The sequence below is a fragment of the Mangifera indica genome, chromosome 5 (assembly GCF_011075055.1).
Source record: "Mangifera indica cultivar Alphonso chromosome 5, CATAS_Mindica_2.1, whole genome shotgun sequence".
Classification (NCBI taxonomy): domain Eukaryota; kingdom Viridiplantae; phylum Streptophyta; class Magnoliopsida; order Sapindales; family Anacardiaceae; genus Mangifera; species Mangifera indica.
In genome coordinates, this window is record NC_058141.1 from 20,202,296 (window position 1) to 20,225,082 (window position 22,787).

Sequence of the window (22,787 nt, forward strand, 5' to 3'; positions counted from 1 at the left end):
CGGGAAAATTTTAGACTTCGCCAATCAAATTCAACCATTTCAGCTAACGTTTGTTTTTCTGATTAAAAAAAACACAGATTGAGAGCTTCATGAATCGTGAAGAAAAGCCGCATATGTCTATGACCACAGTTGTATTGTATTGTCTAAATTTAGTCCCGACTCGTTAAGATGGCTTAAAAAAATTCAGAATCTGATACATTAAATTGTATTTATAGTATTATTAATTACTTATATTACTCAATAAAGACTTCTCTGGCGTGTAAGGATGGATTCGAGCCTTACCTAAAGCTAGTTTAAATTGCAATTAAATTCATAATATTTATTCTGAGTTTGTTTTCATTCGAATTGATATAAAATATTATGGTAAAAATATCAATAAAGTAAACACTTTTATCAAAAAAATAAAATTAGTAAAATAAATATTATTATCGAATAAATAAACAACTTGATATCAGTATAAACTGTTAAGTTAAAAGTTGTGTGTAAAATAAATTCAAATCCGCTCTTCTGTGCTAGCAAGAACATGACGTAGCATTGGTCTACCAAACAAAGAAGCAATGTCAAAATTTTTAACGGATATGTATGCCTGCGGTGGGGTACTTGACTGGCTTTCCCTTAACTTATTGTTATTAAATTATAAAATTCATAATTATATTTTAGAAATAGTATGAAATGGTGGTAAAAATAGGATGAAAATATTTCTATTTTCATTTTTATCCTATCTTTAATTTTGGTAATTATTTTTATTTCGATCCTTACTCTCTTTTTAGAAGAAGACAGACAAAAACCTGTTAAGGTCGAAGTTGCTTACCTGGAAAGTATGCTAGACTATGACAATTAGCTCACAAATTATGCAAGCCTACGCATAAAAAAATGTGACATTTTAATCATCATATCACCAAATTCTTCACCTTATATAATATCGAATAACAATTCTTCACCTTACCAAAACCAACTTGTGGAGGCTCTATATTTGTTGACCATAAATACAAGGCGCTGGACGGCAAGCTTATATATGATCATTGACTATATATTTAATTTTTTATAAATTTATTGTAGAATATTAATTGACATCAAAATCCAAATATCTTTAAGAATTCTTTGCATTATTTATTATTTCTATTTTTTATGCATAAATTCAATTGTGGCCTTATTTATTGAATTTCTATCTTACACAGAATTTTCAAAATTATAAAGTTTAAGGTAGCATTTTGCTCGCGGCTCCATTTATATCAAGCCAAACTCCAACGGGTTGATTTCTACTCTCAAATTCAGCTCGTTTATTATTTGATTCAATTAGCTCATGACTCGAGTATTATATTAATAAATTCTTAAAAATTTATGCTCTTATACTTAACTAAAATCTAGGGATGATAACATGGCAGGATGAGTTGAGTGCCTTGATTCCCATTTATGTCCTCATAGGGGAGACATTTTTTTGTCTCCATCTCGTCTCTAATGCGAGGATAATGGCGGATTCTCATCCTCTACCCGTGAGGAAAATTTTCTTTTTCTTCCCCTCCTTGCTCCCGTAGGAAAAACAATGGAATATGTATTAGAAATTAAAGTATATTTAAAATAATTCAAAAAAAAAATTAATATTTAAGGGTTTAGAGGATATATTAAAAAAGACAAGTTGAGAAGAGGACAAATAAATTATATATCTATTTTTGTCCATGTCTTGCCCTTGACAACAGAAATTTTAATAATTTTTATCATCATTTTTATTAAAAAAATCTCTTTCTTGTTTAAAAAGAGGTAGAGTAAGAATCCGATTTGAAGAGATTAATTGTCATCTATACTAAAATCTTTTTTTTTTTTACTTTGAATATATGAGATAACTGATAAATATATATAAAAAATAAGATTTAACTATAATAGGTATATTATTTTGAGATTTAATTGTTTTCTTTTAGGTGAGCTAGATTCAACTATTTCTATCTGAAACTTGAACTCGATTCTCCAAGTATCAAGTCCAAGTTTGATATATCTCTAATTGAGTTTAGCTCGAGTCCTTCACCACTTTACTCTGCTCTATTGCTGCCCTAGTTTAAGGTAACCCGTTTGATATTAATTAGCATTGATGCATAAGAATGCCGTTAATTGTACTGCGCAGCCTTGCCAGCATATAAGATAGATTTCTCATGCAATTTAATGTGGCGTGAATAGGAACATGTCAATAACGCGCTTCTTTCTTCCTCAGTTGGCTGCAGCCCCTTTCATCTCTCCAAATCAGCACTCAGAGAAAAGTCAATTATGAATACATTTCAATTATTGGATCCTTTCCCTGAAACCAACTTTTCTTCTCTATATAAACCAATGAGCTTAGCACCCAATTACGCACACAAACCTCATAAGAAACTCGCAGATGGCTCCTTCAACTCTTATAACACTTTCAACTGTGCTTCTTTTTCTCTCCCCAACCATTCTCGGTTACAGTAAAAATGACGTGCAAACATGGTGCGGCAAAACACCGAACCCTCAGCCATGTCAGTACTTTTTGTCTCATGACCCTGATCACAGTCGTATCCATAATGAGTCCGATTTTTATAAAATCTCCATGAAACTTGCTTTAGCACGAGCAAAGAATGCGGAATCAAACACTTACAACCTAGGCCCCAAGTGCCGAAACCAACTCGAGAAGGTTGCATGGGACGACTGCCTGAAGTTGTATGAGTTAACAGTCCAGAAGCTCAACAAAACCTTAGACCCGAGCACCAAGTGCACCCAAGTTGATCAACAAACATGGCTCAGCACGGCTCTGACCAACTTAGAGACATGCCGAGCCGGTTTTATTGAACTTGGGGTGGGCGATTATCTTTTACCCTTGATGTCAAATAATGTGTCAAAGTTAATTAGCAACACTTTGTCTCTCAATAAAGTTTCAGATAGTAAACCTAGCTACAAAGATGGGTTCCCGAATTGGGTCAAGCCCGGTGACAGAAAGCTATTGCAGACTACATCACCGGCTGCTCAGGCAAATATCGTAGTGGCCAAGGATGGTTCTGGGAATTATAAGACGATAAAGGAGGCCATAACCGCTGCTTCGTCCCGTTCAGGTAGTGGAAGGTATGTGATTTACATAAAGGCTGGAACTTATAATGAGAATATAGAGGTTGGAAGCAAGTTGACAAATATTATGTTCGTGGGAGATGGGATTGGCAAAACTATTATTACTGGGAGCAAAAGTGTTGGAGGAGGATCTACGACCTTCAATTCAGCCACTGTTGGTAAGTCATCAACTTCTTAACTATACATACATACTTCTACACAGAAATAGCCTTCAATGGTCCGAAGCTTGAATAATTATGGTGTCTGGTATATTTGCTTTGACAACAAGAAACAACATTAATAAGTTAATTTACTCACTTTCTTCAAGTCTCACGTATATATGTGGAAAGGTTGTGGCCACTTGAAGAAGTCTCATACTCTGATATGACTTTTTGAAACTAATTTGAAGAAGTCTCATACTCTAATTTAATATTTATATGCTGATAGTCAAATCATAAATTTCTATATCTATTGCTAATGATGTAGATTTTGCCAAAAGTCATAAACAGGAAAGTTGGTTGAGTATGGATTTTGATAAGTGTGCCAATAGGGATTATTGTAGAAATGCAGATTAGTCAAAAGCGGAGCTTGAATTAAAATGAAATGTAATTTAATGCTGTATTGGGAGCAATGTTTTGGTACCCGAACTTAATCGGTCTGATCGACAGATTGATGAACTGTTTAAATAAACATTAGATCATTTAGATTGAATATTAATTGCTTTCTTGTGTTGTGTGACTCTTCAGCCGTAGTAGGAGATGGATTCATTGGTCGAGACATAACATTCCGTAACACAGCTGGTCCACAAAATCACCAAGCGGTTGCTTTGCGTTCTGGTTCTGATCTGTCTGTGTTCTACAAGTGCAGTTTCGAAGGCTATCAAGACACTCTTTACGTTCATTCAGAGAGACAATTCTACAGAGATTGCAACATTTACGGAACTGTAGATTTCATCTTCGGAAATGCAGCAGTCGTCTTCCAAAACTGCAATATATATCCTCGCAATCCTCCCAACAAAACCAACACCATCACTGCCCAAGGAAGGACTGATCCAAACCAAAACACTGGAATTATTATTCAAAACTGCATTGTTACCGCTGCTTCCGATTTGAAGCCAGTGGAAAGCTCGGTTAAAACATATCTTGGAAGGCCATGGAAGGAATATTCAAGAACCGTTTTCATGACAACGAATCTTGGTAGCTTGATTAACCCAGCTGGGTGGATGGAGTGGGATGGTGATTTTGCTCTCAGCACTTTGTATTATGCTGAGTACAAGAACACCGGCTCTGGTTCATCCACGGCTAATAGGGTCAAGTGGGCTGGCTATCATGTCCTTACTAGTGCCTCCCAAGTTAACCAGTTCACCGTCGGGAATTTTATTGCCGGAAATTCTTGGTTGCCGGCCACCAACGTGCCTTTCACCTCCGGCCTCTGATTTGATTTCCTTATTGCGCCTCGTTTAATTAGAATTGAAACTCTTATTGTAATATGTTTCTGTTTATTGGTTTGTCATATTCTTTGCGAAATTAATGTGATGAAATTTTAATACGAATTGCTATTATTTTCTTCTCTTATTGCATCAATATCTTTATTAAATTTAATGTAGTTATGAGTCTTGATGATTTCTAATTCCAAATTTAATTAGTTGGTTGAGCTACCAACATCATAAAGGGATTTTCATGTCATGAATTTCTTTGACTTAAAAAGAGCCATTTTTTTCTATTTATTAAAGATAATCTATTACCAACTAACAGTTGTTAATTTACAGACATAAACAAATTGACATGTCATTGTATTCTAGACTATATAAATCATTTAATAATATTATTTATACTAATTAATATTTACATCTAGCATCATCTTATTTGTTCGTGATTATCTATTTACTTTAATCTAAGATTATGTTCTACTGAATAAAGTTGATGACACATCAAATTTGCTTCATGTTTCCACGTCTGGTGAGGAAGAAACCAATCCCAGTGATCCATGTTACTGTTGCGTCATTGAAGCACACCAAAGTGGAAAAACAAGAAGAATAAAAGAGAAGAAAAACAGGAAAATTGGGAGGCTAACTTCCGGTGAGAATTAAGCTAGGCATGGGAATATAAGGGTGAGGCCAAATCCTCTTCCCTTTAATAAGTTTTTTGGGGTGAAAGAGACCCAACAAAGAATATCAAAACCTAAGTTCAAGAACAATTCCATTCAACAGCGTGGTTTCAACTCAAACTTCGTAAAATCTCATGGGACCCAACCCAGTTGGTGGTTAAGAGAAGAATTCACGTGGTTGAGAATTAAGTTGCATGTGAGTCCAACTTTATTAAAATCTCATTCGAGGCTAATCCCATCCTTATAGACCCAACCCCGATTGGCCCAGTCAACGGGAATTAAATTGTGAAAAGGTTCTACTTCAGAAAAATTACATCAGTGGAGACCTAGTCCTGGTTAAGAGGGGGATCCAGATGGATTAAAAATTAAGTTGCATGAGGGTCCAACTTTCATCATGGAGACCCAACCACGACTGACCTAGTTAAGGGGAGAGAATACACATTTGGTAATTAACTTGAACTAGATAAAAATGACCCAATAATACTTTTGGTAGATCTGAACCCCTTAAACTATGTAAGAGAGACCCAATAATACTTTTGGTAGATTTGAACCCCTTAAACTATGCAAGAGAGCCCTGGTAGCACTTTGTAGACCCAACAATATTGAACTATGGTTCTCTCCACTTCCCAACACCGAAGAAGAATTTATCTTTAATAATGCAACTATATTTGATTCGCACATTTGTCATTTTGATGGCCAAAAGATTTATCCATGGAAATATCTAGATAAAGAATAGTAGAAAAAAAAGTTAGTGAAGAAGAAAAATTATCAGAAAAAAAATAATAATTAGAGAAGAATTTGTTAATAATTTTTCGATGATTTGTTAGACTTAAATTGACTTAACTCAAACCTTCTCAAATTCAACTTATTTTAAATCAAATATAAAATTGATATCAAACAACTCAGTTTAAAACTAATTTTAACCCTATATAAATAATGTCTTATAAACGAAATGATTACCGTTCCAACACCACCAAATAACAATTTTCCAAAAAGTACATTTAACTTTAAAATATAAAATAAAGAAGTGGATGATGTGTGTACAGCATGAAATTACGAAATCGGCAGCCCTTTTGGAGATTACAATACTGTATCAAAACGGGAAAAAGGTAAAAGATAGTAGAGTTGTTGCAGTTACAACATCACCAGCCTTCAGTACAATTTTCATCGCGCTCCATCGCATGATGATCAGTCTGCTTAACCTTCACGCAAAATTATTCAATTATTAATTACTATCAGTTAATCAGTGATTAGGTTAATAATTAGCAAATAAGTAATCAGATTGAAGAGGAGAATATAGGTATATAGATATATACCCATAACTCTTCGGCAGACTGAGAGGAGAACGATGAGAACTGCCACAGCTGCTAATACACCAACAATAATGGCGACTGTTTTCCCAGCTTGGTCCTCGTTGGAGGAATCTGTACAAGCATCAAAAGCAAAAGCAAAAGCAATGCCAATCAATTAATATTTATATTAAATAATTGTATATTTATACAAACTGGTACAAAGAGATAAACCAATTAAGGCTGCCACTAGCACATACGTTTGCTCAAAGTTACACACAGATTTTATATCCTGGTCCAATCATTATGAAGATATTGCCTATTTTAAATACAAAATTTATTATATTTTTATTTTTAAATTTTATAATTCAAAACGTATTTTAATAATTTAGGAGCTCATATACTATATATTTAACTAATATTCTCTTATCATTCTTACGTGATACAAAATGTTCATATACAGCTCACGTGTCTTCTGTATTTTTATTGTGTTTTTATCAATATTGGATTTGCCTGGGAACTCTACAAAGACATGTTTATCTTCGTAGTGTATTGATTATTTCAAATCAACACTGGAAAGATTTAGGGTCTGAATTCAGTGGCTTTATTGTTGGAGCTTTTAAGGCAGCAAAAGTCATGGCTGACCGGTCTTATTTGAATGAAAGTTAGTGCTAATAACCTTTTTCTTTTCTGAGTGTGAATTGACCAAGGTTAATAGAATATACAAGGCAAAAAAAACAAGGAATGCCTGTAAAAATGGAGGTGCCTTAAAAGAAAGCTACTGAAGTTCTGATGCACCTTAATGCTACTAGCTTTACTTTATAAAAGGATTACCTATTGACTCTTGGCTAGTAAAAAACTCCACAGGGTCTCCCTCTTTCTCAAAAACCCAACCAGAATGGTCAAAATGGTGTTGCCTTTGATAGATAATACTAATAACAATAATAATAATAATAATAATATAAACAAAAATAATGAATGCCCACTGATACAAGGAGAAAGATGAGCATGGCCCCAGAAGGACAGCTTGATTCGCAATGGTGAAGACACTTAAGCATAACGGTATGGGTTCAAAGTTCGTCAGAAACGTATCAAAATCAAACTTTTTTACTGTATTCTAGGGTTTTCTTGTGTTTTATGTTCAAGCCCAAATGAATAATTCAACTAAAATAAGGGTATCTTGTTAAAAAAGAGAGATGAGCGTAAAGTTTACCTGAAAACTCGTAGTAGCCAGATGCCCAGTAGCGGGCATAACACTGAGCCAGGAACACATCAGCAGCAGCAGCGGAGCCACATAGATTCTTCAACTTGGCAACAGATTCGGCAAGGCAAGCAGTGCAGTCAGGTGGACTCAAATCACCCAAACACTCTGCAAAGCCTTCAACTAAACCAGAACTACTCACTTTAAAGCCAACAGCTGTTTGCAAATCAGCTAAAACGTCATCTCTACGCTTATAAAACTCAACATCGCTATTTACATGTGTACTGCACTTCTTATACTTAAGACTTGTATCAAGCTTTCCTAAGAAATCTGTATGCTCATATCTCACATAACATCCTTCTAGTTGCAAAGAAGCCCCATAACAGTACGGACAAACCAAACCAATCTGATTAACAGCACTTTGAATACATACGGAGCAATCACTAGTCTTCAAATCACCCCTGCACTGATATAAGCCATATATGTTGGCTTCAGAAGGCGTTGAGGTTCCATTTCCAATGGCAAAGCTATTGTATGCGGTTTGAGAAGATGAGCTGACGACTGATGCTAAGAGAGTGTTACGGTTAGCTTCAAAGGCTGAATTGGGGTCGTACTTTTCCTGAGAACAGCCTGCATAGATGAAGACGTGAGCCTCGACAAAGCAGCCATTGTAAGTGATTAGAGAAAATAAGAGTAGGAAGAGTGGAGAAAGACTAAGAGCTAGAAGGGTTTTGTTGGAGGAGTACAATTGAAGACTTAAGAACATTTTTTTCCTTGGTGTTTTTTTTTCCCCAAATATGCTTGTCTTTGTTCTGTTAAATTTTGTATTGATTTGTGGTGTGACGGTGAGAGACTGAGATAGTGCGTGGCTGCTTTTTGGTTTTTCCTGAAGGCCAAACGACTATTTCCCACCCAAGGTATGCTGTAATGACAAGTTTTTATATGCCAAAAGCCATACGCCACCCAAGGTTTGTCATTTTCTCTAAATGAAAAAGTTTAACCTTAAAGTTTCAAAAAATTTTAAATTTTCACCCTATTTAAATGGCGAATTTCCCTGTTAAGTAAAAAGCGTAAAAAACTTCGTCGGGGAAGACGAAGTTCTTCGTCTTAAATTTTTCTGGGAAGACGATCTATCTTCTTCTGCGATCGTTTCCAAAATGAAGACGAAGAACTTCGTCTTCCTCGACGAAGTTCTTCGTCTAGACGATAAAATGGGAGGAAACCGATCAAAGGAGAGGATTTTCGGGAGGGAGAAGCCGTCGGCAACGGAGAGAGGTCGTTTCAAAACCATAGGGTGAAACTGCCATTTTCTTAAACTTAGGCTTCAAACTTTAATAGGCGTTAGGGTTCTGTTAAATTTAACTGGCCATGATTTCCATAGTTAATTGTCATTACAGCATTAAATAAATTAGTAATATATATTAAATTTGATATTTTCACTTATTTAAATGAATTTTGTTAATAAAAAGTGGTTTTTTGCATAAATTTTTCTATTCTATTTTTGCTTTTTCAAAATGATGTATGTTAGAGATAAATTAAAAATTTTGAAAATATTAAAAGTGTTTACATAGCATTTTACCTTCAATAATAGTTTGATAAGTGATAAAATTTTCAATTAATAAGAATATATTATTAATTTGATATTTATATTAAATGTTAGTAGTGGTTTCGTATTTTGTAAACATAGAAAACTGAACATAATTCATTAAAGGGAATAGATGATAAGTGAAAGTTTAGTATTTTGCCAATATGTTGTTCATCAAACCTTGGGTGGGAAATAGTCATTTGGGCAATTTTTACAAAGAAATTGGTCTTCAAGGGTCTACTTAAGTTGACAGAGGCATCTCTTCCCTTAAATGAATTTAAATACTTTACTAAGTGAATAATTAACATAAAGGTCAGCATATCCTAATAGTTTTTATTCCGGGCCACTAGCCTCAAATATGCCCTTCATCATTTAATTTGTAATGTTTGAGATTGATACGAACTTTGGATAGAATCATGTCTTAAAAATAATTATTAAAATTTTGAAGAATAAAATCATATAAGCCTTTTATCATAAATTTATACTTTTCGAAATAAGATTCAAATTTTATATCTTACACTACGTATCATAACATACCAACATGTTTTATAATCTTAACGTTCGAATGATTTGGTTATGCATTAGTTACTATTGAGTTCCACTTAAGCATTACAATACTGACTTCACCACCCATATTATATGATACATGTTGGTGGCTCTGATTCCAAATAACAAACTTTAAAAAAATCATATCTCTAAAATTAATTGTTTTAATTGGAGGGCCAAAGCGCTGATAACAAACGGTGAGCCCATTCGAGACACTCAATTAGCTCCTGCAGTTCTTTTATAAATTCAGAGAAACGGTGCTAAAATTTCAAAAGACTGTCAAATCAGTAACCTTATTTTAAGAGTAGACTAACCTAAGAATTACTGTTCAACCATGTGAGTTCTGACTGGATTTAGTTCTTTGGTCTTGTTTCGTCTTCCGCCATCTGAATGAACAACATATTGGCAAAAAGAGTCCGTCAGCTTAAGAAACTAGGAATCCATAGCATATTAGGGTCCAAGAAAATCCTTGGTAAAGAATCTTCTGAAGTGGGATTCGACCTGCTCTGGTAATAATCATACTCCTGAAGATCCAAATAACTTGTAATGGTTAAAGCTGACACATACAATTCACATGAATACTCTTATTTCCAAGAACAATTTAGACCAATTCGCTCTGAAGTGACTCTTTATGGGTTAAACAAAGACTCCTTATGGGCTTAGGAGTGTTGTCCCCTGCACCCCTACTAGCTCACCTGGGAACAGAGCCACTAGGCAGTAAGACCTGTATGCCCCTCACAGATGAAGAGGTCACAGATTTCAACGGTAACCTGATATCAAGGGCATTTCAATTTTGTTCTATCTTCAACCAGAAGCGAGTCTAACTTTCTCTTTGCCGACAGATTACTTAACAGGATGAAATTGAGATTTACCAGTCGGATACCGTAATGAAAGTTACTTCGTAAATTAAATTAAGCTGCAACTGGACCAGTTCAAGCTTAATTTAAAGCAATAATCGGGTCCAACATCACCCACTTGCACATTTTGGTTTAGAGCTTTAAGGCAAATAATAGACATTAAAATAATAGCACACCAAGTCACCATGACTGATGATATGATTTAAGGCCTTTTCCAGGACCTCATAAGAAAACTGATACTGCAAATTCTAAGTGGGGAACTGCAACACGATTCTTGAAGACAGATATCCTTTTCGCTAGAAAATTCTAAGAAAGATTTGCCCATACGATTTCTTTGTGTGGGCATATTACTAAATTTGTAATTCCAGAGACTCCTCATTCTGTAAAATGCATGCATCTACAAGATTTTCGATGTACAAGATGATGAACCTGATCGTGTGGCAGATTCATACAGGATCAAGATTTCTCCAATCAATCAACGTTGTGGTGGGTTTGCTTCCACAGAATGATTTTGATTAAAAGATTCTCCACTACGCCTCTACTAATATCAACTTGAGTGACAGAGACACTTGTGGCTGCGAATTCTATCGGAAACAAATCATCATTCTCTAGGATTTTGGTGGCACAATTAATACCAGAATTTGAAAGAAAAATGGGTTTCCAGACAAATAACCAGTCATGTTGAAGAAAAGGAACCTGCACCTAACCTTTTTATCATATTCTCAGCCTGAAAACGATAAATTCCTAATATTCCTGACAGGTAAAATTCGGAAGATATCCGATAAGAAATTATGTTCCCCACAATAAAATCTCAGAAATCTGATCACCAATAGTCCAATACTGATAGTTGGCAGGATTATAAGGATTCTAATGGCTTACAGATAATGACAACGTCTTTATCATATAATAATCAATGTAATTATCATCTGAAAGCGCCATTAAAAGCAGAAGCAGGACATGTATAAATTTACAGATGAATTACAGAATGCTTAAAGAAGGAAAAGTAAAAGTAAAATAAGTAAAAAAGCAAAGCACTATCTAATAAAAAATCCTGAAACGCCATCGCTGCCATTATATTATGTAATATCTATCGTCGTCGTCGTCGTCATCATTAACAAGGTTTAATAGCTTCGTTTCCATATCAGCTTCCGGGAACGTGACCCGGCAGCTATCCGGGTCTGGACCTGCTCGAACTCCGAGTAGCGGCAAGGGATTGTAAGACCACCCTGCTGGTTAAACCCATACTCTTCTTCGGCTTCCCTCAAAAGCTGACCAAATAAAGGATGATTAAAATAAATCACAGGCACTAAAACCCGGTGAAAATCGCCGTCTTTTTGTCCAACATAAACAGCCAAGTATCCTTTCGGTACTTGAACTGCTTTCTCTTTAATCGGGTCATTCTCCAGCGGGATGTATCCCGATTTGAGCTTTGTCCAGTACAGAGATTTCGCTCCGTTCGTCAACCGACGACCCCATTTGATAAGTTTCGAAATTGATTTGCTTTTGCACGAGACGTCCTGTGAAGCTAAACGATGGTATCCGGATCTTGTCCTTGTTTTTCTGATGACCCATCTCGTGAACCGGATCAAACATTTCCTGATCTTGAACCCTCTTATCTTGCTCATGATTTCCTTTTCGATGTCAAATTACAAAAACAAATACAAAAGTTTTCGAAATTGATGTGATTTGAATGCGTAAAAATCGAGACTGATTTGACAGTTTCAGGAAAAAGGCCACGGGTCGGCGGTGGACATGGTAAGACGAGAGACAGAGAGGCACACCTCAGAGAGAGACGTTGGTATATTTGACATCCTTACTTCCTTCACAAAATGACGTATTCATTCGAGATTATAACCAAGATTGCTCGCATAGATGCCAAGAATCAAATTCTTTCTTTTATACGTGTAGGCCAGACGGTGGTGGTTGGACGGTGGTGATAGTGGTGCTGGTGGTGGGTGGAGAATTTGATTCTTTTAAATTCTGTACGAGATGATTGGAATGAAAAAATAGGAATTATATAGCAGGACGAGGGCGCATAGAAGGTTCAGATTATTAAGTGGTTGCATCCAATAAAGGACAGTGATATGGATCGTACGATTTCAGACTCAACGAATGTACACCCTTGGATTGGAATATTGTAATGGTGACAAAGGTCTGGAAATGTGACTAGGATTTGCAATTTGAATTCTTTATCTTAATTAAGAAATTAAAATAATATTAATTGTGGTTGCGGTCAAGACGTATCTGTGCGCTCTTGGATATGAGTGCTCAGGAGTCAGAAATTAGGCTTTAAAGTTCAACCATATGTGGCTTCCGAGAAATTGAGAGTGCTGACACAAAGTACATAAAATTTTTATACATTTTTTAACAAATTTAATTAATTTATTTATATAATTTGGGGAAATGATATATAATTTAGTAAATTTGTAACAAGATAAGTGACATATTTTACGGTTTTTGAAGAGTGAAAGAGTAAAAGTTCATGCCCGTTTTGTGAATTTCAAATATTTTTATGATCAAAAGGTTATTATTTATATTTGAAAAGTTGATTTTTTGTATCAAGTAAAAACATGGATTTACAGTTTCAGTCTCCTGGTGTAAGGGATTAGGGATGAATTTGAGTAAAGTCTAAATATATGTTAATTTGAATTCAATTTAAATCTTTAATACTTAAATTCATTAGAAATATTGTATAGTTTCCATAAGAGGGTTTGAAATAAATAGTATTGATAATGCGAAGAACAATATTATTAAAGGATCAATAAGATAAATAAATCAAATTCAAACCAAATTACTCAATTAAAATTTCAATTTGAATTTGACTCTAATTGAAATATTATTTTAAATCCATCTCTATATAAATAGTAAGTTATCATATATTATAAGGACAGTATTATATATATAATTTTATATATAAATAATAATATATTATTATATAATTAAAAATTAAAAATAATATAATATAATCTATAAAGGTGCCATTATATATATATATATATATATATATATATATATATATATATATATACACACACTCGGTATAAAAGGGCATCCTGGTCTTCTTATAGACCGAAGACGTTGACTGCTTGCTTTGCATGGATGAACTCGAGTTGAACGCAATAACGGTCTTTTCCCTTCTCAAAGAAAAACCGTATAAACCTGGAAATCCAAACGGAAACGTCCAGCAATCCGTACAATACTGCGCATCGTATCGTGCATCTTCGTATTTCGGCAACTACTGCAAATTAATTAATTATTTCCCATTAAGACTGACCTTTCCAAAAAAAATCTTCGGTCCATCAAAGAAACGTGGACCAATGATACCAAGTCACGTATTCCATATTCAATGTGGTGGGCCAGGCCATTCCCCAACGCTTCCTTGTCTTGCCCTCACGGTTGTCGCTCGCCTTCGTTTAAAGTATGCTTCAAATAAGAGTCGACCAATCCACTGATTAGCTAGAATCTTGCTTGGACTGGGAGAGTTATTTGAATCAAATAGGAATTAGTAAAAAAGATGAATTTTGTTAGTCATTAATGGAGGGAGTCGGTGGGAGATGTTTAATTTGTATTGGAATATATGTCTCAATATAAGAGAAAGAAAAATGAAAGACAACCTAATATAATTAATATCTAAATTCGATTGATTTATGTCATATTAATAATTGAAATTCAAATATATTATAATATTAATAATGGATTAATTTAAAATTTTTAAACTTTTAAATTAAAATCCAAATAGATCTATGAGTTAGTCAATAAAAGCTTAAAAATATCAATAAAAGAAAAAACATTCATAATAAATTAGTCAAAGTGTTAAAACTCAATCAAATTTATAAATTAGTTAACAAAAGTTAGGATTAAGTTTCACGGTCGAGTTAAAACTCAAGTATACCCATAAGTTAATAAAACCAAAATTAGATCCTTAGTCATTTTACAATTAAAACCTAAAGTCCCTGATTAATAATACAAAAGGATTTAGATTAACAATTTGAACAAAAGAAAAGCAAGTACAACATTGAATAATAAATGGCTTGTCGAGAGTATGTACGGCTATCATATTCACCTAACGGCTGGCTTTGTTGAACCTTTGTTATTCCTTCCTGGGGCGTTGGATAATGATATGTTTGGCTATAATTAAGTTAACCTTTATGTCATGCGAAGAAGTCACCAAATTTATTGGCTTTATATCAAATCAAGGAGCCGTGTTTGGAATCACTAGCCGCTAAAGTTGTTCTGGTTGAGACACGTCAATCTCACTGTTTTTGTCTCACTATTTACTTTAATCCAATATAAAGACTTTTTAAAATAAATAATAATAAAATAATCAAAGAATCAAGAAAATTCCAATTCCTGACGCTGCATTCTTATCATGTTTCAATCTGTCCCCGTATCTTTTTTTCAAATTTAATCGTCTGCAAATTGTCATCATTTGTACGGACACCTGTACCTGAGTTGTGCTGCGCCTTGATCGATCGAAGAAAAAAATCAGACAACGCTTAATTTAAGATAATATTTTATTATTAAAATCAAAATTATTTAAAAAATTAATAAGTGTAAATAATTTTTATTATTGATAAAATTTGATAAATATAAATAATTATTATATTTGATTAAAAATAATTAATAAATATTAATAATTATTTTATTTAAATATCTTTAAATATAATTATTTTTAAATATTTTTATATTATTTATTATATTAATTATAAATAAATTTATTTTTATCTTAAAAATTAATAAATAATAATATAATTATAATAAAAAGTAAGATAATCTCGATAATCTTTTAAAATCTAAATTGAAAGTGTTAATCAAATTACTATCTATATTACCTGTCATATCAGTATTGCTAATAGAAGATTACCATAATATTTTATTACTGACAACCTAAACAAGATAATATAAGTAATAAAATATAAAATATTAATTATAAATAAATTTATTTTTATCTTAAAAATTATTAAATAATAATATAATTATAATAAAAAGTAAGATAATCTCAGTAATCTTTTAAAATCTAAATTGAAGGTGTTAATCAAATTATTATCTATATTACATGTCATATCAGTATTACTAATAGAAGATTACCATAATATTTTATTACTGACAACCTAAACAAGATAATATAAGTAATAAAATATAAATTACCAAGATAATCTTTAAATATTTAGAATCAAACAACCCCTTTATGACAATATATATTACTTGATGGCACGATCGAATTGGCTCTTGGTCCCTATTACCGGATGCAACAAAACTGGTTTTAATTAAATTGGAATTTTGTTTTATTTAAATTAAATTCAAAATAAAGTTTTAATTTATTATATTAAATTTTCTCTTAATAATATTATTTATTTTCTTGGTATTCAATAATACTATTTATCTTTTTTATTAATATATTTAATTAATTTGGATGATTATAAATTCAAACTCAAATTTATTATTTAAGATTCGATTTAAAAAAATTAATTGTACACTAAATATAAGCCAAAATTGAACTTAAATAGTCGAACGAGTTTGAATTGTCCTACTTTTACTTCAATGGCTTGACTTTTAATGTAAGCATATATCATCTTTCTAATTTTACGTCACCTGGGTTAACCTGGACTAAATTTAATGCGATGAAAATTCAATTCAGACACGATTTTTTAAGTATTAAAAAACGCGGTATCTTGAAAATTAAGGGCTCCGATTACTTCTACTCAAGGTTATTCAGTTTCTTCAGGAATAAAAATCTAAACTCCCAGCTGTTCGTCGGACTTATTTGTCCCAATTTTGGCATTTCAACTGCAAATCTACTTTTATAAGTTAACGTGTGGCTGACAAGTCATGCCATGCTTCAGTTTCATTGTCATAAATTAATTATATAAACGAAGTTTGAATTCAATAGAACCCTCCAAAGACTTTTCAATTCTTTGCTCACTCTTCCTGCATGCATCGACTATTCGATGCCAAGAGAAGTGATCCATCTAACTCAGTATTTTGTAATATTTTTGCTGGGTTCGGTGAAGATTTCCAGGGTCAATCCACGCTTGCTTCCACATTAGGTAAACTAATGTTTATGGTTACGAGTTATTTTAAATATTTCCATCATTATCATTCGTGTATTGATCTATTTGATTCGGGTTAAGACTTCCCAATTTAAGATCGATCTTAATTTAAAAAATTTAGTTTAAGATTAATAAGTTAATATTCGAACTTATCTAAAATATAATTTAATTTGGGATTCAATTGCATCCAATTTTAACTAAAATTGTTTAATGAAAATATGCACAATCCTTGACTCGTATTCTGCTTGATTGGTCTAAACTTGAATTTAAATTTAAATAATTTAGATCAATTCTAATTATAATAATGTTAAAACCCCATTTATATGGAGAGTGGATTCTTGACATAAAAGAATAAATATTTTCTCACCTATTACCTTTTCTAGCTCATACATATTCTTAAATTATAATTTATGAAATATTTATTATATTTTTAATTATTTATCATAATATCATCATAAAAGATAATTGTTCTCGAGGATAAAGATTTTCAATAATTCATGTAACAAAAACGATAATGTCTCTCATCTTATCAAGAACAAGACAAGAATAAAACAATTATGTTTAATGGTCATCGCATCAATAAATCAACCTTATTTTTTTATTTTTTTTTATTTTTATTTTTTTGTTAAGAAAGAGAGCACTGGGGAGAGGATTTCCGTATTTATTCTGTAGCATTCTTGATTCCTGTTTTCTTTTTACCGGAATATATGCTGAAAAAAGGCTACAATTTTATTTCATGAATGGGAACTTTCCATGCATATTTCACATCTTTAATTGGAAAATTGATAATCAAAATAGAAAAGAGAAGGACAAATAGAATTTGAATTTTTCTCCTCTTTCATGGAAAATCACAATTTGGATTTATTAATTTTGACTCTTTGTTCAGCTTACTATATATGCTTTTCAGGCTCCCTAGGTTATCATCCATTGACATTATTGGTTGGAAAAATTGGCTTAGAATCAAATCACAAAAGACAATTTAAGAATGTCCAGCAAATAGTGATAAAATTAAGTTACTAGTCCAAACATTTCGAAGATGATGACCATTAGGCCTATTTGGATGCCATATTACTTGGGCTCTTTCCAGGTCCATATTACTTGGACAACACTTTTTTTGGGCCTATGGGCTTATTAATTAGGCCTATAACCCAATTTGTAAGCAGCTAGATCAGTGTATTTAAGAATAGATTCAAATTAAATTGAATCTAAATAAAGGTAAATTTAAGCTTGGCTGAAATGTATAACTATCAGCTTGAGATCAAACTCGATTTGTTCAAATTATCTCAAAAAAAAAATAAGAACTATTTAAATCCAAAAGAGTTATCAAGAAAAAAAAAATTGTTAGTGCAGTAAGCTCCAATTTGAGTTGATTGAGTTCAAGCAAAAAAGTTTTTAGCACGCTTGATTTAAATAGTGATCCAAACTCAAGCAGTTCAAATAAAATCTATCCCAAATTCATTGTATTATACTTATTAATCTTCGACCAATCAAGATCTCATATTGATTGAATTGTTTGATTGAGCTTTAGATGATTTTTTTTTTTTAAATTTACAAGCGCAATTTTACCAAATTATTTGTTTTGTGGACACGTCACTATCTTAATTTTGTAGACAAACAATATAAGTTTAGATCGAATATTTTTGTAATTCATTGAATCATATTTACAAATCATCAAGCCGATTGGGTTACCTTATTGATTAGGCTCATGATGGGCTCTTATACAAGTTTAAAAGCCCAATTGTTACCATTTCATTTATTGTGTGGAATTTTGTGGATGGATAAAATAACTCAGATCGAATCTACCTCTAATTTATTGGATCATATTTACATATCACCAGGTCAATCAGGTTACCCTATTGATTAAGCTAAAGATGGGCTCCTATGTCACTTTAGAAGCCCAATTGTTATCGTGGACCCGTTGTTGATGGACAAGATGAGCTCGCATCCAATCTACTCTAATTCAGTGGATCATATGTTCATGTCATCGGGCCAATCGGATTGCCTTATTTGGGCTTAAGATGGGCTCTTGCTGAAGTTCATATGCCCAATTGTAACGTGGACTCGTCGTGATCTTAATTTCGTGGACGGACTAGATTCAACTCAAATTTCTGGTGCTCGCTCGCTAATGAACAGCGGGATAGAAGAAGAGAGTCGACAGTGTGATTTTGTAAATAAAGCAGCCTGAGACGGTAATGCGAGTTATTTCAATTTTCAACTGTAACAAGTGAATCAACCGCCGCCGTTGGATCGTAGAAGAACTGAAAACGCAAGGGACTCGGGAAACTGAATTGCCCAAAGATCCAATGACAGATCCGAATCTGTATCTACAGGAATCGGGTTGGGAGGAACTCAGAAAGGAGGCACGTAAGATCGAAGGTGATCTCGATGTTAAGCTTTCCTCGTACGCTAAGCTCGGCGCAAGGTTCACCCAAGGAGGTTTGATTCGTTGTACTATCTTATTCGAACTAGTTATTTGCTCTGCATTTTGGATCTAAACTTGGGAAATTTCATTAATGTTAAAATTGTTCATGGAATGTGCTTATCATTTGCATTTGTGTATTTTCAGTGTAGATTTATATGGTTTCGCATTCATCTATTCGAATAATAGAAGAGTTTGATTATTAGTAATTGATTAATTTTAAGCCATTAGCGAAAGAGTAATACTAAATGCACTAAAAATGAGTACAAACATGGGTAAAATGCTGGAGTGATCAGTCAAGTAATAACATATCAGCATTAATACTGTGTTTGTATTTATTGTTAGTGCGTAGAGTTTGTTGTTACTGAAACAAGTATCGGACAGTGCTTTTACAGACTGAAGCACTAGTTAGAAGAAGCATTGGCATTATAACAATACCTTGTTTGTCTTAGCAATTCTGGCTACACTTAATTTTTTCTTAACGAAGTTGATATGTCGAAACATTCTCCACACTGGAAGTAGTTTTTCCTTTTTTATTAAGTGAATTTATAAATCTGGGTCTTGTGCTCTTAATATACAACTATTGGTAACATTCTTGCCCAAGTGGCTTCTTTAGTATGTTTGATCTCTGGTTTTGCAACAATAGAAGTGTGATTTTGAGGATACCTTTTCTATTTAGCACTCAAAAGGACAGACCAGAGAACATTGGATCTGTTTCATGCTCTGTCACTGCAAGCTCATTTTCTCTGTCAGAAATTATGTTTTTCTCTTAAGTTTCAATATCTGGGGTTTGTTTTTCTTTTTGATGATATTCACTTTCTGTTCAGGTTATGTGGATAGTGGATCACCAACCATTGGATCTGGCAGGTCCTGGAAGTCCATGGAAATGGAAATCCAGTCATTGCTAGAGAAGCTGCTAGATACGAATGATGCAATGAGTAGATGTGCTGCATCTGCTGCACCAACCACTTCAGTAACTCAGAAGCTGGCAAGACACAGAGACATACTTCATGAGTTTACACAGGTTTTGTGTTCTATTATGTTTGTTTTTTTCTTTCATTTTGGCTATCCATAAATTCACATCATTTCAATGAGTGTCATCAACTTTTGCAACAACTGGCATGCAACTTATTTTGAGAAGCAAAAGAGACAGTTTGGGATCTTTGTTGTGTAAAGTATACGTAATCCCATATAGCTATTACTTCACGTTTTCTAAATTGTCACTTTTTATCTCATCTGCTTTATTCTGTATTTAAATCTCTTAGGTGCAACCTTGGGATTTTAATTCTGTGTAACATATGTTTGCCATCTTAATATTCTTTAAAATTATAGTATACATTTGTATTTTTATTCCATGGTTTAATTACTGGTCAGGCAGACCTTGATATCTTAGTGCTTGGAGTGTTTTCCAACACTAATAGATCTAAACTTGCTTTTAATAGAACCCAGTTTATAAGTGATTTCTAAACTGCTGCTAGCATCATAAATGTGATCTGTCTAATGCTTTATCTTAATGAAATTGATATCTCTGAACTCTTTGATCCGTGGCTTCTGTCCTCTTGAACCAATTATATGAATTTTGTTAGGAATTCAGAAGAATCAAGGGAAACATAAACTCCATGAGGGAACACGCAGAGCTTCTGAGTTCTGTTAGGGATGACATCAGTGAGTATAAGGTGAGCATGATTGAAACTGGACATTTTATTTAATCCCTATAATTATTTAAATGCATTTGTTTTTTCCCCAAAGATGAGTATGATGTATCTGCCTTCTTGTAGGCATCTGGGAGTATGTCACCAAGAATGCAGTTATTACGAGAGCGAGCTGCCATCCATGGAAGCATAGCTCATGTAAGATTCAGAATGTTCATTTATGGTTATATGTAAAGTTACGGTGGTTTAGTACTTTCCTACAGATGTTTTGTAAAAACATAAAACTGGTTAACAAATGGACAGGGTTGAAGCTTATATAGGTTTCTGAATAATATTAAATTGGTGCCTGTCGAAATACCCATAAAGTTGATGTAGAATGCGAGCTAACTTAAATAAGGCTGTTGGCTTGTGATAAAGCTTAAATAGCAAAGTTCATATAACTCAGTATATGATGCCTGAATTGATTTGGGAAAAATTTGGCTTAAAAACCTTTTTATTTAATTTGGAAATTTTTCAAAAGAATAGCATCTAGTATTCAATAAAACTATGTCTACGCACTTTGAGTACACAAAATGGGTACACAGATAATGTGTCATCATATGATTGAGTAATTTTAAATTAAAGATAAAATAAGACTTAATCCTATGAAGACACATTATATGTGTATTCACTTTATGTGCTCAAAGTGTGTATACGTAGGATTGCTTTAACCATTCCTTAACTTGGAGACATAAATTCTATTAAAAATGATGAGAGGGGTCTTTGTTATTGATCTATCTGAGAATTTTGGGTTCACCTTTGTGCAGATAGATGATGTAATTAGTCAAGCTCAAACGACAAGAGCTGCCCTGGGCTCTCAAAGGGCTTTGTTTGGAGACGTTCAGAGAAAAGTGAAGGTTTTGAGTGACATGTTCCCCCCTATTCGAGGCTTACTCGGTACTTGATAAAACAATTCATACAACCAATTTTTTTTTTTTAATGTTAGTCATCATTAATTCCTACCTTTTTTTCTTTTCAGGTTCCATCAGAAGGAGGCGTTCAAGAGACACTCTTATTCTGTCTGCAGTTATTGCTGCTTGTACGTTGTTTCTTATTGTCTATTGGCTATCAAAATGACAAAAGATGTGATATATAATTTGTTGATATACGGATCTATAATGATGGTGTTTTTACGTAGGAATTTTGCTCATGTATTATTTTTTTAAAACAGATGAATTTCTTTTTCTGAAGTTTATGGTACTTCTATGGTGCCATTACCTAGAGAAATGGAAAGTCTAATCTTGTTTCATATATAAAATATGTGATTACTCTTCCAGACGGTTAAATATTAATGTTCAGAATTTGCAGGGAGGAATTATGTGGGGAAATTAGGTAAACATGAAGTGCATTGGAAACACCAGTTTGAAAGTTGGTTCCTTATCATGCGTCAATGTCAATAGTGGTCGCAGGTTTTGGCCTAGTATGAGCTGCCTTTACCGTGTTGCATAGGGTGTTTCTCTTTTAAATTTATGACTTGCATGTGCTAGGATTTTTTTTTTCTTTTCTTTCCCCTTATATTCATTGCTCACAAGATTTGCCAGATGGTGTTGCTGATGCTGCTGCATGTGATTGCCAAGGTATTGTGCTTGTTATAGTAGTTCTTGGTTTGCTACAGTTGAATGATCCATCCATGTCTTCCTCTTGTTGTGGTCCAAATTAGTATGTAGCTTCATAGTCTGTAGCTACATCAAACCTTGTTGCCTCTACTGTTTTAGCCCTGCGAAAGTCTTTTTTTCCCTAGATAAAATCCACTGTTTTAATCTCATATAACGTAAAGGGGCGGGTAAATTTCTTGTTATTATATTCTTACTGGGCTTTTTTTAACAGAGGGCCATAAGCGTCCCGTTGATGCGGCTTTTTTTTTTCCTTGAATAGGCATATCATTTTTTAACCGTACCTGGAAAAGTTAATTTTTTTGTGTGCCTCTGCAAAAGGGAGCTATGGCGTAGTGTGAGCATGCCCTTTTATAAATTTTGGTTCTGAGAACTATAA

The 22,787-nt window shown here is 33.3% G+C and overlaps 4 protein-coding genes across 4 annotated transcripts; 2 read left to right on the forward strand and 2 right to left on the reverse strand.

Annotated features, from left to right (window-relative positions):
- Positions 1-2,204: 2,204 nt before the first annotated feature.
- Positions 2,205-4,603, forward strand: LOC123215610 (pectinesterase 2). The gene is made up of 2 exons (XM_044635786.1): positions 2,205-3,230; positions 3,798-4,603. Exons 1-2 carry the CDS (start codon positions 2,369-2,371, stop codon positions 4,484-4,486), a joined length of 1,551 nt encoding a protein of 516 aa, XP_044491721.1. The 5' UTR covers positions 2,205-2,368; the 3' UTR covers positions 4,487-4,603.
- A 1,532-nt stretch (positions 4,604-6,135) lies between these two features.
- LOC123217349 (plasmodesmata-located protein 8) lies at positions 6,136-8,481 on the reverse strand. The gene is made up of 3 exons (XM_044638336.1): positions 7,660-8,481; positions 6,474-6,581; positions 6,136-6,359 (listed from the first exon to the last, which is right to left on the reverse strand). The coding sequence occupies exons 1-3, from the start codon at positions 8,411-8,413 to the stop codon at positions 6,355-6,357; spliced, it is 867 nt and encodes a 288-aa protein (XP_044494271.1). The 5' UTR covers positions 8,414-8,481; the 3' UTR covers positions 6,136-6,354.
- Positions 8,482-11,573: 3,092 nt separating this feature from the next.
- LOC123217350 (auxin-responsive protein SAUR36) lies at positions 11,574-12,642 on the reverse strand. The gene has a single exon (XM_044638337.1). The coding sequence runs from the start codon at positions 12,258-12,260 to the stop codon at positions 11,757-11,759; it is 504 nt and encodes a 167-aa protein (XP_044494272.1). The 5' UTR covers positions 12,261-12,642; the 3' UTR covers positions 11,574-11,756.
- Positions 12,643-18,771: 6,129 nt separating this feature from the next.
- On the forward strand, positions 18,772-22,081 carry LOC123215727 (Golgi SNAP receptor complex member 1-2). Its single transcript, XM_044635937.1, has 6 exons — positions 18,772-19,121; positions 19,932-20,128; positions 20,691-20,780; positions 20,883-20,954; positions 21,563-21,692; positions 21,775-22,081. The coding sequence occupies exons 1-6, from the start codon at positions 18,989-18,991 to the stop codon at positions 21,870-21,872; spliced, it is 720 nt and encodes a 239-aa protein (XP_044491872.1). The 5' UTR covers positions 18,772-18,988; the 3' UTR covers positions 21,873-22,081.
- Positions 22,082-22,787: the final 706 nt, after the last annotated feature.

Coding starts and splice junctions, on each gene's coding strand:
- LOC123215610 (XM_044635786.1), top strand. CDS start 2,369: ATGGCTCCTTCAACTCTTATAACACTTTCAACTGTGCTTCTTTTTCTC. Junction 3,231..3,797: donor CTTCAATTCAGCCACTGTTG/GTAAGTCATCAA, acceptor GTGACTCTTCAG/CCGTAGTAGGAGATGGATTC.
- LOC123217349 (XM_044638336.1), bottom strand. CDS start 8,413: ATGTTCTTAAGTCTTCAATTGTACTCCTCCAACAAAACCCTTCTAGCT. Junction 6,582..7,659: donor TGGCTACTACGAGTTTTCAG/GTAAACTTTACG, acceptor ATGCTTGTACAG/ATTCCTCCAACGAGGACCAA.
- LOC123217350 (XM_044638337.1), bottom strand. CDS start 12,260: ATGAGCAAGATAAGAGGGTTCAAGATCAGGAAATGTTTGATCCGGTTC.
- LOC123215727 (XM_044635937.1), top strand. CDS start 18,989: ATGACAGATCCGAATCTGTATCTACAGGAATCGGGTTGGGAGGAACTC. Junction 20,129..20,690: donor TACTTCATGAGTTTACACAG/GTTTTGTGTTCT, acceptor GAATTTTGTTAG/GAATTCAGAAGAATCAAGGG. Junction 20,781..20,882: donor ATGACATCAGTGAGTATAAG/GTGAGCATGATT, acceptor GCCTTCTTGTAG/GCATCTGGGAGTATGTCACC.